This window comes from Catharus ustulatus, chromosome 20 (assembly GCF_009819885.2).
Source record: "Catharus ustulatus isolate bCatUst1 chromosome 20, bCatUst1.pri.v2, whole genome shotgun sequence".
Taxonomy (NCBI): Eukaryota; Metazoa; Chordata; class Aves; order Passeriformes; family Turdidae; genus Catharus; species Catharus ustulatus.
The window spans coordinates 12,119,462-12,134,549 of NC_046240.1; the positions used below are offsets into that span (position 1 = coordinate 12,119,462).

Consider the following 15,088-nt stretch of genomic DNA (forward strand, 5'->3'; position numbering starts at 1 on the left):
TTTCAATCAGCCCCTAGTCATGCAGTTAAATACATGTTAGTTCTCCAAATGAGTAATTGATGACTTCTAGTGATTCAACAGTGCCCCAAACAGATAAGTTTTATCGGTGAGTTAAAAAGATTACAGTTTACAAAATATCAGTTCGAGGATTGATGTTGAAACCTGAATATACCTAGTCTGCAAGTGAATGGCCTAAATTCAAATAATAGCGGACAGTCAAAAACTGGTTTTACTAGTCTTTAAGATTAGAAGTGTTGATCTTATTTGCTATATGTTATCTACTCAAAATAAACCACATGGCCTTGCTCATCTTCACACATTAATGCAATGAATCCTTAAACATATACAAATGGGTGCTATACTTCAGCAAAATGGAACCAATAGACAAAGCAAACATAATGTACAAGGAAAAGAAAAAACTTCTAAGTAATTAAAAGAGCTTCAGTTCTTGCCTTGGTATCACATGATTTCATCAAGTAGGTTTTAAAATATTGGAAGCTGCTAGCTGTTCTGTGCAATATCATAGTTCTCAAAAGACAATATTGTATCCTACCCATCCTCTTCTAGTTAGAACACTACACATAGAGTATAGGAATCATAGAATCATTTCGATTGAAAAATATTTTTTTTCCAAGGTCACTGAGTCCAGCAGTTAACCTCCAGGGATGGTGACCCCATCACTTCCCTGGACATGCCATCCCAATGCTTGGCAACCCGTTTGAAAAAATTTTTCCTAATATCCAATCTAAAGCTCCCCTGGCACAACTTGAGGCCATTTTCTCTTGTTCTATCACTTGTTACCTCAGAAAAGAGACAGATGCCCACTTTCGTACAATCTCCTTTCAGGTAGTTGAAGGGAGTGCTAAGGTGTCCCCTGAGCCTCCTCTTTTCCAGGCTGAGTCTCTCCAGCTTCCTCAGCTACTGTCCATCAGACTTGTGCTCTAGACCCTTCCCTAGCTCTGTTGCCCTCCTTGGGACGTGTTTCAATGTCTGTCTTGCCGTGAGGGGCCGAAAACCAAACACAGGATTTAAGGTGCGGTGTCACTCCCTTACATACTGGATTGTGTGCTAGAAGCACACAAAAGAATGGAGCACCTATTCCTGAATTTCCTAACCCCCGGGGTAGCCATAGGAGTGCTACTTTCTGTAGTGCACTTGAGAATCCCACCACAACTTACATAGATTCTAAATAGCAATACAGCAAACAGTTTTACAATCCAACATTCATATGAATCGCAGTTGAGTCACAAGAGATAAATGCAGAAAACTCATTCCATCCTGATGTAAAGGAGGAGTATGTTATGAAATCATATTTGCAGGGAGTGCTCCTTTGGTAAAGGATGAGGAGGGAAGCCTGAAGGTTGTGTACAGAATGCACAATATCACACTCAAAATTACTAAGAAGAAAACAACGAAGGATGGAAGCTCGTAAGAGTAATTCTCATGGGGAGAGACAACGAAAAAACTGTGATCGCTCCCAGGAAAACAGAAACGGCATTACAGAACAAACCTCAACCGCAGAAACCTATCCATAAGTTGAAGTCCACTGCTTAGGTCCTGTTCCTCCGAACAGCCAGTGCAGCATCCACGCCGGCAGGATCCAGTCCTGCGCTGCACTCTACGCAAGCAGCTCAAAGCTCGTGCTGATGCCTTGTGAGGCCCCGGGGCCCCGTTCCGAGCCGGCGCGGCTCCGCGCTGGGGCCTCTGCGCGGAAGAACCTGTAGCGGAGGGAGGGTCCCCGCGGCGGCGATAGGACCCAGGGCGCGCCCCGCGGCAGGGCGGGGCGAGCAGCCACAGACCCGCCGCGCGGGAGCGCTCCCCAGCCGGCGGGACCAGACGGTCTGGGGCGGGTCTGCGTGGGCACACGGGGACAGCGGGCTGCGGTCCGGCGCGAGCACGGGCATCCTCACGTTCAGGCGCGGGACGTGACTCAGGTACTGAGGTGGAGCTGTCGTGCGTGATGTTGCGGAGTGTTTGCCTGGCGCACGCGGGCGAACACCGTGGGGAGCGCGGGATGGGGGGTCCGGAGCCGGGTGAGCCGAATCCAGAGGGCCCGGCTGACCGAGGGCGCTTCTCTGCGTGGAGCTCTGCGGGCCAGCGGATGCGCCCGAGCGACGCCCAAGCTTTGGGCAAAGCGCGGTGTAGGAGTCGCGGGTTGATCCCTTGCCCAGAGGGATGGCGCCGATGGGAACGTGGGCACAGATGCCGACTGTCCTCGCACCCCTTGGCATCACCCCTCGAGGGTCGGCGGGACGCTGTCCCGCCGTCTGCGTTTCTCCTCGCTCGTGAGGCCACGCGGGCGCACCTCTTTGTCGGGAAACCTGCGTTGCCGTACAGGTCACCCAACGTCCTCAGAGCCACCGGCCTGAAAGCGCTGTCCGGGCGCTAAGCGGTGCTGGCCAACCAGCCCCGCTCCGCCTGCCAGGAGGGAGCGGTGGACTCCGTCTTCCCCTTTGGCTGCCGGGTCACGCCTAGGCGCATAGTGCCGGCGGCCCGGGGGAACATATAGTGCCACGCCGGTGGCTCGTGGGACATCCGCGAGGTCGAGCTTTGTTTCCGTCATTCGTGGCCTTGCACCATTACTGGGGGACGAGGGTCTCCGCGAAAGTCTTGCCTCCGCGGTCTCTTCGCTACTGCTCACCTCCTGTTTCAGTGTCGAGCCCCGGGAGGTGCATTTCGGAGTTCTTTGTCATAGTGGTGACCGTTCAGGTCCGTCAGAGCGAGCGACGAGCAGTCTGAGGGACTGTTCCCTCATAAGGACATCGTCGCAGCCCCGGGCGGTAACTCCATTACCGGGTTCAGCAAGCACACCAAGAACGGTGGGGCGCCCGGGCGCGGAATCGCGCGGCGTCTCCCTGGTCTGAGTGAGAATCGGCCGCTCCTCGGGAGCCGTCTCAGCTGAGGGCTGCGCGGGCTACGTGCCCGCCCCGAAGCGCCGCGCGAGCGGTCGTGGCCGTGGCGACGCCGCGACCGCCACCATTCCCAACCACTCTGTCCCTCACATCCCCTCCTGCGCGGCAGCTGCCGCAGCTCCCCTCCATCTCTTGGGAAAGAGCTTTTTTTTAATGCACCTGGAGGGATCTGTGGCTTGCCTTCTAAGCAATTCTGTGGAGGGAAGAAAAAGCGCACAAAGGTGGAGTTGAATTTCAGAAATTCAGCTTCCTCACAGGCACAGACCGTTAGCACTAGTGGAAATGCACTCCTCTTGGGCAAACCGTTCAATTTAGGATGTCACAGAGTAAAGTCATGTACGGTTTTGCACTGTTTATTTCAGAGGAAGCAGTGCGGCAGCCGTTTTAAAAAGTAAATCAGAATCTATTAGTACAGCACACCTCTTGTGGTTCAGTCAGAAATATAACTCAAGGTATATTATGGAAATAAAAAGGTGGCTTTTTAAATTGTGGCTGAAGTGGCAATTTATATATCTCTGTGTATGGCACCCTATTATGCAGCTGCACTGTCCAAAGTGATTATGAGCCAGACGATCTTTTCTCACTTTATTCAGCTATATGTGCCCACCTGGCTTGAGATACAGTGCAAGTGCACGTGAGCACTTTATATATTATGGTATTTTCAAGGTATTCTGCAAAAATAAACACAGATGCCTAGCTTGTGACAGGACTAGACTCTTAATAAGTATTCATCTAGCTCTGTCACTTTTTGGCTTTATACTAAGCAATATAAGGACACTTCTCCACTATAAGCAATTGTCAAGCATTTATGTTTTTCTAAAGCTTCAATACATTGCAAAGCCATCACAACTGCAGGGCTGAAATTAATTTTCATGATACATGAAAATGAATTGTAAGTTGTTCCTAACTGAGGTTGGGATTCTGCAACTTATATTTTTGAAAGCATATGGAAAACAGTCAGATAATTGCAATACAACTGAAGGCACATTTGTCACTTTTCTGTGAACACAGAAAGCATATGTGCTCTCTGGTGTGAAGGTCCTGCTGTGATGCTCACATTAAGAAATTATGGTAATGGATGTGGTGTAAAAAACCCAAGACTTTTAGCAAAATAAATCCACTTCTCCAGAAACTGGCCATTTGATAGGGATACAATGACTCTGGAGGTCAACAATTGTAATTGGACTAGTATATTTGTTTCCCCAAATAATACAAAGAGCGGGGCTCTAACATTTTCATGATACAAGATAAAACAAGCAAATGAATATTCACAACTTTCCCTATAGAACACTTTACCCAGATAACAGAATTTAGACTGGTTAATGTTATCTGCCACACATAAAATTGCAGTGTGGATTTACTGTCAGTGCGGTCTGCTAATAACTCGTGATGAACGTTACTCATTGTGCAGCAGCAGTGAACAGATATTTTGAGGCTAAATGGGAACTGGAGAATTATTAATAGTCAAGATTTGGTATGGAACATCACTTGCAACTACACACAGCACAGAATTATCCTAGGTGTTCTGAGAGGGAGACGAGAGAATGGGGGAAACTGGCAAACCCTTAAGAAAGGCAGCAGATCTGGGAAATTGTTTCAGTTGAAATGGAGGAGGCCAAAATGGGACAGTGGCAGTCACTCTGGGGCCTTGCAGGGAGGACAGGAGATAAGGATAGGCATTGGTAAATATGGTAATGATTTTGTAGGGAACAGAAGTTTACAGCAGCCTTTGGAATTAACATATAATTCAACTGGCTAATATTTAAGCAGGTAAGCCACAGGAAATATACTAGTGGGTTATAACAGTGGCCCATCTAAATGGCTTCTATGAGTTATCTGAATTGTAATAAAATCTCATTTAAAGATACATGCATTTGTACTTTAGAGACTCAGGAAGGAGTTAAAGTCATGCTGAATAGGCAAATGTCAGTGATGCCAATACAAAGGGTAGTTATTCTATATGTCTATATGGCTATCATCAGGGTCTGGAGAATATTAAAATAAAAATATTTTTTCAGGAATCATTTCCTGAAAAAATTCAGTTGAGTTGGTTAGTCTTAGGAATCCTCACTTAAAGCCAAGAATATAATGCATATTTTGTTTAGTCTGCTTAGTTTTTAATACCCTTGGGCAAATTCAGGAGGTTTATAACACCTATTAACAGAGTATTGAGCAGCCTATGCTTTTTCAATATATTCATACCCTCAACACCCTATGAAGAGAGAATCATTATTTTCTTTTTTCACACATAAGAAAACTGAAGGATGATCTCTACATTACTCAGCTTATACCATCTTTGTTATTTTGTAGCTACACATTTCTCAACTGGGTGGAGTTCCAGATGGAAGTCTAGGCTGAACTGGGCTCCCTGCTTGGAAGCTTATGTTCTTCTTTTGATAACAATCTTTTATTTGTATTATAGAAATTCAAGGTTGTGTAGATTCCAGCCATAGTTAGTAGAAATTAATTATTCTTGAGAATTCTTGAAATTAATTCTTCTTGAGAACAAGAAGTTCTCAAGCTATATAGGTCAGTGTACATGCTCATAAATGTCCTTCCTACCCATACTGCTGACCATGAAGTACAGCTATGTTGCCAATAAGAGTATTGGCTAAACACAAATAATAGATTCTTGCCATTTCTAGCTGCTCCTTTTTGTAATACAAATGTTCACCTTTTATACACATCATGCTAGAAACCACACCATCACACCACCCACAATGCTACCTAATATTTCCTCCTAACTGAGTCTATATTAGTTTCCATGACAACAAGAAGATAATCTCAGAAAGATGAAACTCCGGATGCTACCTTTGTTTTACACATTACCAAAACAAGAACCCATTCATGACAGAAGGAATCTGAAATAAATACTGACAATACTGTCATGTCTTTTGTGGAGATACGAAGCTGAGCCAGTTAGATGTAATCCTTTCCCTCTAAACAGAGCTGAGCTAGCAAAAGCAGAAAGCAAAGCAAGCTGTTGCAATAGTTATGCAGTAGCCTCCTCTCTTAGCAAGCTTTGATAGTATCCCAGCACTGTAGCAAAATCTTAAGTAAAGAGATTAGGTTTTTTTCTGCGCAGGTTGACCTGTGCAGATCAACCACAAGCCTGCCTTTTCTAAAGGTGGTACCCCTCGTTTGTACATTTTGCACAGGAACCTCTGCACTACTTCCTTATTATTTCTTAAGGAGGTGAATACAGTCTTAGCCTAGTAAGGCACACCACAACAGGATGAAGTGCATTCTTGCTGTGTTTATGGAGACAGGGTTCATTTAGTTCTGGTTAATGGTCTTTTTATTTTGATGTGTTAACATGCGCAACCAATGGACAAAAGCAGATGAGTAACATTGATTGGAGAATCATAGAGTGGTTTGGGTTGGAAGAAACCTTGATTTTAATCTCGTTCCAACCCGCTGCCATAGCAGGAACAACTTCCATTAGGCCAGGTTGCTCCAAGCCCCGTCCAACCTGGCCTGGAACTCTTCCAGGGATCGGACAGCCACAGTTTCTTTGGGCAACCTTTGCCAGGGCCTCATCACTCTTACACTAAAGAGTTTCTTCCTAATACCTAATCTAAACCTACTGTCAGTGTGAAGCCATTCCCCCTAGTGATAGAACTACATGCCCTTGTAACAAATCCCTCTCCAGCATTCTTGTAGCCACTTAAAGCAATAAGGTGCAATAAGGTTTCCCCAGAGCATCCTATTCTGTAGGCTGAACAATCCGAATTCTCTCAGCCCTTCCCTTTAAGAGAGCTGTTTTTGAGGCATGTGTCTGCAAGTGTAAACCACTCTTGAAAGGATCGCATTTGAAGATCTGCTGTGCCGGTTTGTGGTGTTTTTTAGCCAAATGTGGTAGTAGACATGATGTAAAGAACAGTAAATGGATATTACTTTGTGTTTCCCTGTAGCCTATTTTTATGAAATTCTGGAAAGTAGGGCCAGGTTCCCTCCAGTAAGTCTAGCTCTTTCATCACAACAAAACATAAAACCGTTTTAGAGACTGTTCTTCGTGGTAAAGATGCTAAGTTCCGCGAGGCAGGTGCAACAGAATGTGTCTCTTAGAGGCTGACTTGGTTTGCTGGGCATGGAAGAGAGGTCAAGAACGGCCAGGAAGGAAGCACTGCTGGGAAAGCACCCCGGTTGCGAGCGCTGGGCGGGGGTGCGGCTCCGGCTCCGCCCGCGCCGCGCGCGCAACTCAGGGGCAGCGCCCGCCCCGCGCCCGAGTCACGTCCCGCACGTCTCAGTGCGGCGGCCGCGCGCGCGCCCGGCCGGGGCATCTCCGCGCGGGTCACGCGGGGCCGCGGGCGGGAGCGGCTCCGGCAGCCCCTGCCACGAGGGCCGGAGCGGGGGTGGGGGGACTGGGTCTTCCTCCGAGCCGCGTCCGTGCCAGGCTCAATGCGCCGGGCGCCAGGTTGACTTCTGGCCCCCCCGAAAAGCTTGGACAGTTCTCTTCTGGAAGGAACAAGTGCGCTGCCAAGTAGTTCTTAACGGTGTTTCTTCTCAAAGCCACTCGCCGCTTCATATTGTGTCGATGTAGTTTGCTATCGGGGTTCAGCAGTCTGCAGAGGCTGCTCTTATAGCAGCTTTGCTGTACACGCAGTAAACGAGAGTGTCCCAGCCCGTGCACAGAGGTAAATGCTGTAAGGCACTGAATGCCCCCATCTAGCACTCTATAAGCAGAGAGATGACCAGTTGCTATTTTTCAACAGAGCATGCTCATGTATTATTACAAACTTCGTGTTGCTATTCGATGGGTAATGGAAACGAACAAAACCTGCCCAACCCTTCCCCCAACATTTTAAACCTTCACTCCAAATTAAATATTCTGACAACTTGGAAGTAGTGTGTGACAATACTTCCTACCCCCTGAATTGCTTCATTTTTACATCTTATTCCTACTTTTTATACATTTGTCCTGAGATTCATCAAATATTAATTTTTCATGCCGAATTATAACAACAATGGAAAGTATTTGCTTCAGGCAGGCAGTTGTACTGAGCATTGCTTCTGTTATTAACTCCCAGCATCCACAAAAATGGCTCATGGATATTTTCATTGCACTTTAGCTTACGAACTTACTTGATGTGTGAAAAATGATAGCTCATCATCATGACAAAGGGATCTTTCTATCTTTACTAAATAACAGTGTATCAGAGCTGTACTGCTGTCCTCAGTGGGGAATAAAAAAATCTAGGTGATTAGTCCACCATTTCACAGAACACTTGTAGCTTCATGTAACAAGGTCTTATATTAAAAATCCTGCAGACTTTAATGCAGGATTTATTACATATTAGTGAAAACCAGATACACCCCTGAAGTGTTGTTATGGCTTCAGTTTTTTGATGAAACAGTGATTTGGTGAAATCCAGGTCTGACTGAGGAGCTGTGAGGGGCCATTCATTTAAAACTCAGTTGTGTGCATCTCATCTTCATGTTTTTTTTGCAAGCTTTGTAAGAACTAAACTCAAGCAAGGAATAGTTAAAATTGCACTGCATCTTCAAGACTTTTAAGTAGTTCCATGCCTTAGTTTTAATGGTAGTGCAATTTTATAGACACTAATTGCTTTTTGTTTCTTAGGGAACACACAAGCTTCTTCATCATGGGAGCAGTAGTAGCTGATGATGGTCCATCAGGTGTTAAAGCCCCTGACGGAGGCTGGGGCTGGGCTGTCCTTTTTGGCTGTTTCATCATCACAGGATTCTCCTATGCCTTTCCTAAGGCAGTCAGTGTCTTCTTTAAAGAACTTATCCGGGAATTTGGCATTGGATATAGTGACACTGCATGGATTTCTTCCATTCTGTTGGCCATGCTTTACGGAACAGGTGAGTAGTTATCTGGTTTTAAAACAGTATTGTGTCATACAATTAAGCCATTTACAGTGTGTATCATGACTGCATATCATTACTTGCGTGCAAGTAAGGCATTCCAAGGGAGAATTACCATTAATCATGTAAATCAAAAGATTATTTAAACCCATTCAGCTTGGATTTAAAATTATGTCTCTGTAACTCAGTAATTGCTAAAGATGATGAAAAAGAAAAATCACAAGGCACTCTGAGGATGAAAAAGATTGAAATATTTGATTACAGAGGAAAGGACACTTTTCCTGATTGTCTTGGCTGTATGGACAAAGTACTAAACGAATCAGAATTATTGAGTGTGGAATGACCTTAGACCTTTAAGATCATTGATTCCAACCATGAAGGTTACACTTTGAAGTCCACCAAAGAAATGCAAAGTGTAATAAAATCAACTGCAAAGTTGGTTTATCTTAGCAACTGTAACTTGATTTTCTTGCCTAGGTCCACTTTGTAGTGTATGCGTCAATCGCTTTGGTTGTCGCCCTGTCATGCTGGTGGGTGGCCTTTTTGCCTCAATGGGGATGGTGATAGCTTCTTTCTGCACAAGCATCGTTCAGATCTATCTAACTGCAGGTGTGATTACCGGTAAGTACTATGCATTGCTGAAAATGAGTTAACTTAGGTCTTAGCTTTAGGCTGAAGTTTTGTGTAAGTGAAAAATACCTCAAACATCAGAATCACCCAACTGGGCTTTTATAAAGATGGCAAGTGTGGAATTAAAAGGTCATTTATTTTTATTATGAGTGTTTAATAGCATGAAGTGTAAAGTACAAGAACACTATGGGGGTAGAATATTTCGTGTTATCTTAGGATTCTTTTGTCCATTTGGAATAAAACTATTTTCTCTTAAGTCATGAGTCAGGAAAACTGTAATTAGAATATCTTTAACAGTGATATTGAAGGCCGGTATTAATTTTTATGTACCCTCTACTACAGGTTTGGGTTTGGCACTAAACTTTCAGCCTTCACTCATCATGTTAAACCGTTACTTTGACAAACGCCGGCCTTTAGCCAATGGGCTATCTGCTGCTGGGAGTCCAGTGTTTCTTTGTGCTCTCTCACCGTTGGGGCAGATACTACAACATGAGTATGGTTGGAGAGGAGGATTCCTTATCCTGGGCGGGATGCTGCTCAACTGCTGTGTATGCGGAGCACTAATGAGACCTTTGGAGCCACCCAAAAAGGCTGAAGCTACCAAAGAACCAGCTGAGAAGAAAGTGAAGAAAAAACTTCTGGATTTCAGTGTGTTTAAAGACGGTGGTTTTGTAATCTATGCTCTAGCAGCATCTATCATGGTGCTTGGCCTCTTTGTTCCCCCAGTGTTTGTTGTGAGTTATGCTAAGGATTTAGGGTATCAAGACACCAAAGCAGCTTTTCTTCTGACTATTCTGGGATTCATTGATATCTTTGCTCGCCCAATCTGTGGAATGGTAGCTGGTCTTAAATGGGTTAGACCACGCTGTGTCTACCTCTTCAGTTTTGCTATGATTTTTAATGGCTTTACAGATCTCATGGGTTCTATGTCTGTTGATTATGGTGGACTGGTGGTCTTTTGCATTTTCTTTGGCATTTCTTACGGAATGGTAGGTGCTCTTCAGTTTGAAGTTCTCATGGCTATCGTTGGTACGCAGAAGTTTTCCAGTGCTATCGGTTTAGTGCTCCTGGCAGAAGCTATGGCTGTTCTGATTGGTCCACCATCAGCAGGCAAGTATGCCATTTCGTTTCAAATTTAAAACTGTGTGCATTGCATCTATTTACACAAAATGTAAGGGAGCTGAGAAAAAGATGTGAGGCACTTGAGAAATGCAGATTGTGCTAATGTTGTACATGTTTCAAAGGCTTTCTGCAGTTACACTCTGAAATAGCCCAAGAAGGGATGGAATTAACCTTTTCCTTCTTGGATCTATTTCAGAATTAGGTAAATTGCCATCTGGAGATGCTATTTCTCCTCTGAAAGCCTGCACTGAACTTCTTATTGGTAGATAGCTGACTGGGATTCAGAATATGAAACCTGTCCATTTTCTTTGGGAAATACTAGGATATGTTCTCTATATCCACAGAAGATATGGAGAAGGAAAGAACACATCTGAAGAAAGAAGAAAAATCTTGCAAGGGGGACTATAAAACTGGACTGATTTAAGGAAGATAGAGTGCTTCTATTGCATGTCTCACAACCCAAGAATAAGGGGACATGACAAAATAGTAAAAATTATTAATTTGAAGTTAAAATGCAAATTAATTACTAATACAAGAACATACATTTTATAGACCCTGAACTGAAACACACTATCCCTCCCAAAACCCACCAGGTCACTGCCATAAAACGTTTACTGTTTGTACCAGACACTAAAAACATCAAGTACTTTTATTCTGACAGAACTCCCTTCATGGGAAAAACAATACTGTGTACTACTTCCTCTGATCTTCAGGTTCGGAGAGGCACTTCCTTTATTTCCTCCTACCTGTTCCTTCACATCCACTCACTCCTGTGAAAATTCACCTTTACCAGTGTAAGAATGTGTCAGTTACTCCAGACTGACAATTAAATTTTGCATTTTAAGCAGACAGTGCATTGCCCATGTAGAAAGGTAAATGAGATTGGGAGCAAGAGGATAATGATGGTCAGATCATGGTACAGGTGATACAGATCCCATCCATGGATGCACACATTTTTATCTGATATACAAAGTACGTGTTTGATCTCTTGCTTATGAAGGTGAGGCTGGTTTTATTTCAGATGAACTGCATGCCTCCGTGTGTGCAGTGGAGTATGTGTTTCGGGATGTCATGTAATGACAGTAACTGTTAAACTGAACTGAAAATATTGAGAAATATTTTGTTATAAACTTGTTTAAATGCTATTTCAAAAAACTTGGCTAGGTAGTCATGGTGATTTTAGACAAGGGAGTAAAAATGTTTTTAAAAAGCAGAAAAGTATCCACTACAAGATAATCACTTTTATTAATTACCTGGAATGTTGCCTTTTTCAGGAAAACTCCTGGATGCAACAGGGAGGTACATGTTTGTTTTCATTATTGCTGGAATTGAAGTTACCACCTCAGCCCTTGTATTGGCCTTGGGAAATTTCTTCTGCATTAAGAAAAAATCAGAAGAACCACATACAAAAGAAGAAGCAGCAGAAAGAGAGGAATTAAACAAATCTGAAAACAAAACTCCTGAAGATGTCAAGGTGGACTCTATTGAAGTGGAGCAGTTTCTGAAAGATGAGCCTGAAAAAAATGGTGAAGTTGTAACTAACCCAGAAACCTGTGTGTGAGCATGACAAGGAACTGAAAAGTGTTTAGAAAAGAAAGATTTTCAATACTATTTATTTTAGAAACAGAAATAGTTTAGGTTTGGGCCATCTGCTTTAGTTACTGGGGGCTAGTCAGCTCACCAGGTCTCTTTGGAAGCCAGTTAGCTAGACAACATCTTACTGGAAAATTAGCTTTATTGGTAAAAGGCGGAACACTGTGGTTATGCATTTTATGTAAACTAAAAAGCTTTTATGAACACAAGTAGGCTCTTGCTATGCATCACCAGAAACTGCTCACTTGGGAGATACAGGAAAAGTATATTTAAGAAAAGTGGAATTATATATATGTTTTCAGACAATATGGATGAAATTGCTGTGTTGTGTGGCTAAATATAATTTCCCTATGTTCTCTGTAAAAAGAAGAGAGTTTGAGATGGATGAAAATCTCAGGAACTTAAAGGTCTCCATTAGGTTTTTGAATTTCTTACCTTTTAAGATTTTTTAGATTAATTGGTTCAGCCCTAATTTAATTTTGATAATATCTGTAACTTTGATTTATGTAAATGCACTTCTGCCTAAACCTGTAACCTTTGCAGTTATCATCTGGAAATCCTAGTTTTGGATAGGCACATTAAAGGTAGTATCCTCAGCAGATCACATAACTGGTATTCCAAGGTAGTACTAAAAGAAAAAAAAAAAAAGAGCAGAATGGATCCTGACAGACCGTAAGCAAACAAAATCAACCCACAATTCCATAAACTGTTTCCAGTGAAATTTCCCTAGAACATTGAAAAATATTATAAGTACCATGGAGAAGATGACTATTAGGTTTAGTAGAATATTCTGAAAAAGTGTCCATTTTGCATATAAAAGAAATGGTACAAGTTTCCAGATGACCTACAGAGTGGGTAGACTTAGGGAAGAGACTAAACTACTTTGAAACATGTTAGTCATCCATAAAATGCAGTATTAGCATCATTGTAAGGTTTTAACATGTTTGGTTTTGAGGATTTTTCCCCCCATTTATACCACTTCCCTACACTCTGGCTTAATCAAGGAACATTCAAAGTGCCATTCTTGCTGTTTGAGGAAACACAATAGAACATGATACATAATTTTTATGATGGCACAATACTGAATAGAAAAGGAAGGCAAAAGGAAGGCATTCTATTTTTTTCCACCCAAAACCACTAAAGAAATGTCATTTTTTAATATAAAATCATGCTACTGCACCCCATGTCTCAAATCTGCTTATAAAAAGCTCTCTAGGCTTTGCAAGTGCAGTAACAATCTTCAAAACAGACTAACTGTAATAGATTCCATTTTTTTTAGTAGTAGCAAAAGAATATTGGCTTTCAGGTGCCAAAATTGTTCCACTTAATTACTGAAAACTAAAAGACCCTAATCCCTTAAAACTCAGTATACCCTTTAAATTTTTAACAGAAACAAAGTGCCAAAACCATGAGCCATTCTCTAATGAATTATCTCAGATACCAACTTCCATTTTGGAAGTTTCTTCAAAATGGTTTTCCATTGTTAGAACAACCTTGCACAGAAATTGGAAAAGTTAGAATCATAACTTTTAAAAGGAATGGATGCTGCATAAAATAAACTGTTTTTATATCCTATGTAGTGCATTATTTTAAAGTCTTTTATTAATTTAGTGGCAGCAATTGTAGTGAATGACATTTTCTAGTTGTAACAGCTTACCTACTGAACTTAGCTCCAGGTTGCTAAAGACTAAATTGATAGTTGAAACACAACACTGACAGCTCCAGAAGGCAAGAGAAAAATGGAATCCACAGAGTAATTTATTGTATCCTTGGAGGCTGCTTCAGATGATACATGAAGGCCTGATAGAGCTTTCAGATTGGAGTTCCCTGTTGTTTCAAAAAGCAAAAACTAGAAACCTTTCCAAAGGTGAATTCAGATTCGCAGAGAGCCCTTTTTGTATCTTACTGTGTGCTTCGATCACTGGATTTCTTTGCTAGGTAATGCTATACTGTTATCACAGAACTAAATGGTTATTCCTTTGACCTCAGGTTTTGGCACAATTTTAAGTTTCTCTACATTCTGCAAATGGTCTAGACTGCTTTATATGTGACAGAATGTCATTTGTGCTCATCATATTGACTGTATTTTATTTTCCATACATAATACTTTTATGATTAAGCTGGAAACAGCAAGTTTTATGTTGTAATCTTCTGTGATTTGAGAAAGAAGAGGAAGTTAGGAAGACAAGGAGACATGTTTCAACAAGAAACCATAAATAATCTTGTAAGTAAAACCAGTGTTCGCAGAAAAACCTCATTTGCCTATGCAAGTTACTTTCTTCAACTCAAAGATCAATCACTTCGACTGGGACTGCCAATGCTCTTGTGCCATTTTCAACACAAGACCTACCAATGGCTTGCAGTATTTATGGCAGCAGGAGATGCTTACTGAATCAGAGTGATCAAATCAAAGGACTCCTTTATTGACTGTGAGGGGAAAAGAGGGTTATAATTTAATTCACTAAGCAGTTTAAAAAGCCATATGAGCAGTATAGAATCTTTTCTCGTTCTAATTAATTGCAAGAAGCATCAATACAAAGGTGAGGAACTCCTAATGCAGTTCTCTTTGTAACATCAAAAATGGCAGGCCTGAGAGTACTTTGGGAGTTCTAGAGCCAGTTAAGGTCCTTGCTCCCATTCTGTCCCATTCAAGGGTAACACCCAAGTGTGTGCTAGCCCTCCAATCCCCTTTCTGTTCAGCTGCCTTTATCTTCTTGGAAAGGGGTTTGTCATACTGATGGGAAGGAAACTTCCATGCCAGATTCCAAGGCTGGACACCTGCTGGCCACTACACTAGACTGCGCTGAAACACGTATCCAACTGCTCCCGTCGACATGGCCGCAAAGGGCTTCACATTGATCTCCTGTTTTATACACCTCTCTCCTTCCTCCTCAATGTGTTAAAAAACCAAAACCAACCAAAACTAAACCCCACAAGCAGCTAGTCCTTAGATTCCCAGCACTAGCCAGCCAGGGTCCTTTTTAATTTAACTCTGCTTA

General features: G+C 42.5%; 2 protein-coding genes across 2 annotated transcripts in view; one reads left to right on the forward strand and one right to left on the reverse strand.

Annotated features, from left to right (window-relative positions):
- The window catches only part of LOC117005458, a 30,820-nt gene extending 28,257 nt beyond the window's left edge, over nucleotides 1-2,563 (reverse strand). Inside the window, exons 1-2 of the mRNA XM_042779867.1 lie at nucleotides 2,441-2,563; nucleotides 1,511-2,385 (exon numbers count right to left, since the gene is read on the reverse strand). Of these exons, the coding sequence (XP_042635801.1) occupies nucleotides 1,511-2,385; nucleotides 2,441-2,563 (998 nt within the window). The remainder of the gene's footprint in view (nucleotides 1-1,510; nucleotides 2,386-2,440) is intronic.
- On the forward strand, nucleotides 1,846-14,346 carry SLC16A3 (solute carrier family 16 member 3). The gene is made up of 5 exons (XM_033076674.1): nucleotides 1,846-1,934; nucleotides 8,497-8,741; nucleotides 9,222-9,365; nucleotides 9,717-10,484; nucleotides 11,771-14,346. The coding sequence occupies exons 2-5, from the start codon at nucleotides 8,519-8,521 to the stop codon at nucleotides 12,055-12,057; spliced, it is 1,422 nt and encodes a 473-aa protein (XP_032932565.1). The 5' UTR covers nucleotides 1,846-1,934; nucleotides 8,497-8,518; the 3' UTR covers nucleotides 12,058-14,346.
- Nucleotides 14,347-15,088: the final 742 nt, after the last annotated feature.

Excerpts from the sequence above, each read along its gene's own strand:
- SLC16A3 (XM_033076674.1), top strand. The coding sequence starts at position 8,519 with ATGGGAGCAGTAGTAGCTGATGATGGTCCATCAGGTGTTAAAGCCCCT. Across the intron at positions 8,742-9,221 it reads GGCCATGCTTTACGGAACAG|GTCCACTTTGTAGTGTATGC; the intron begins GTGAGTAGTTAT and ends TTTCTTGCCTAG. Across the intron at positions 9,366-9,716 it reads AACTGCAGGTGTGATTACCG|GTTTGGGTTTGGCACTAAAC; the intron begins GTAAGTACTATG and ends CCTCTACTACAG.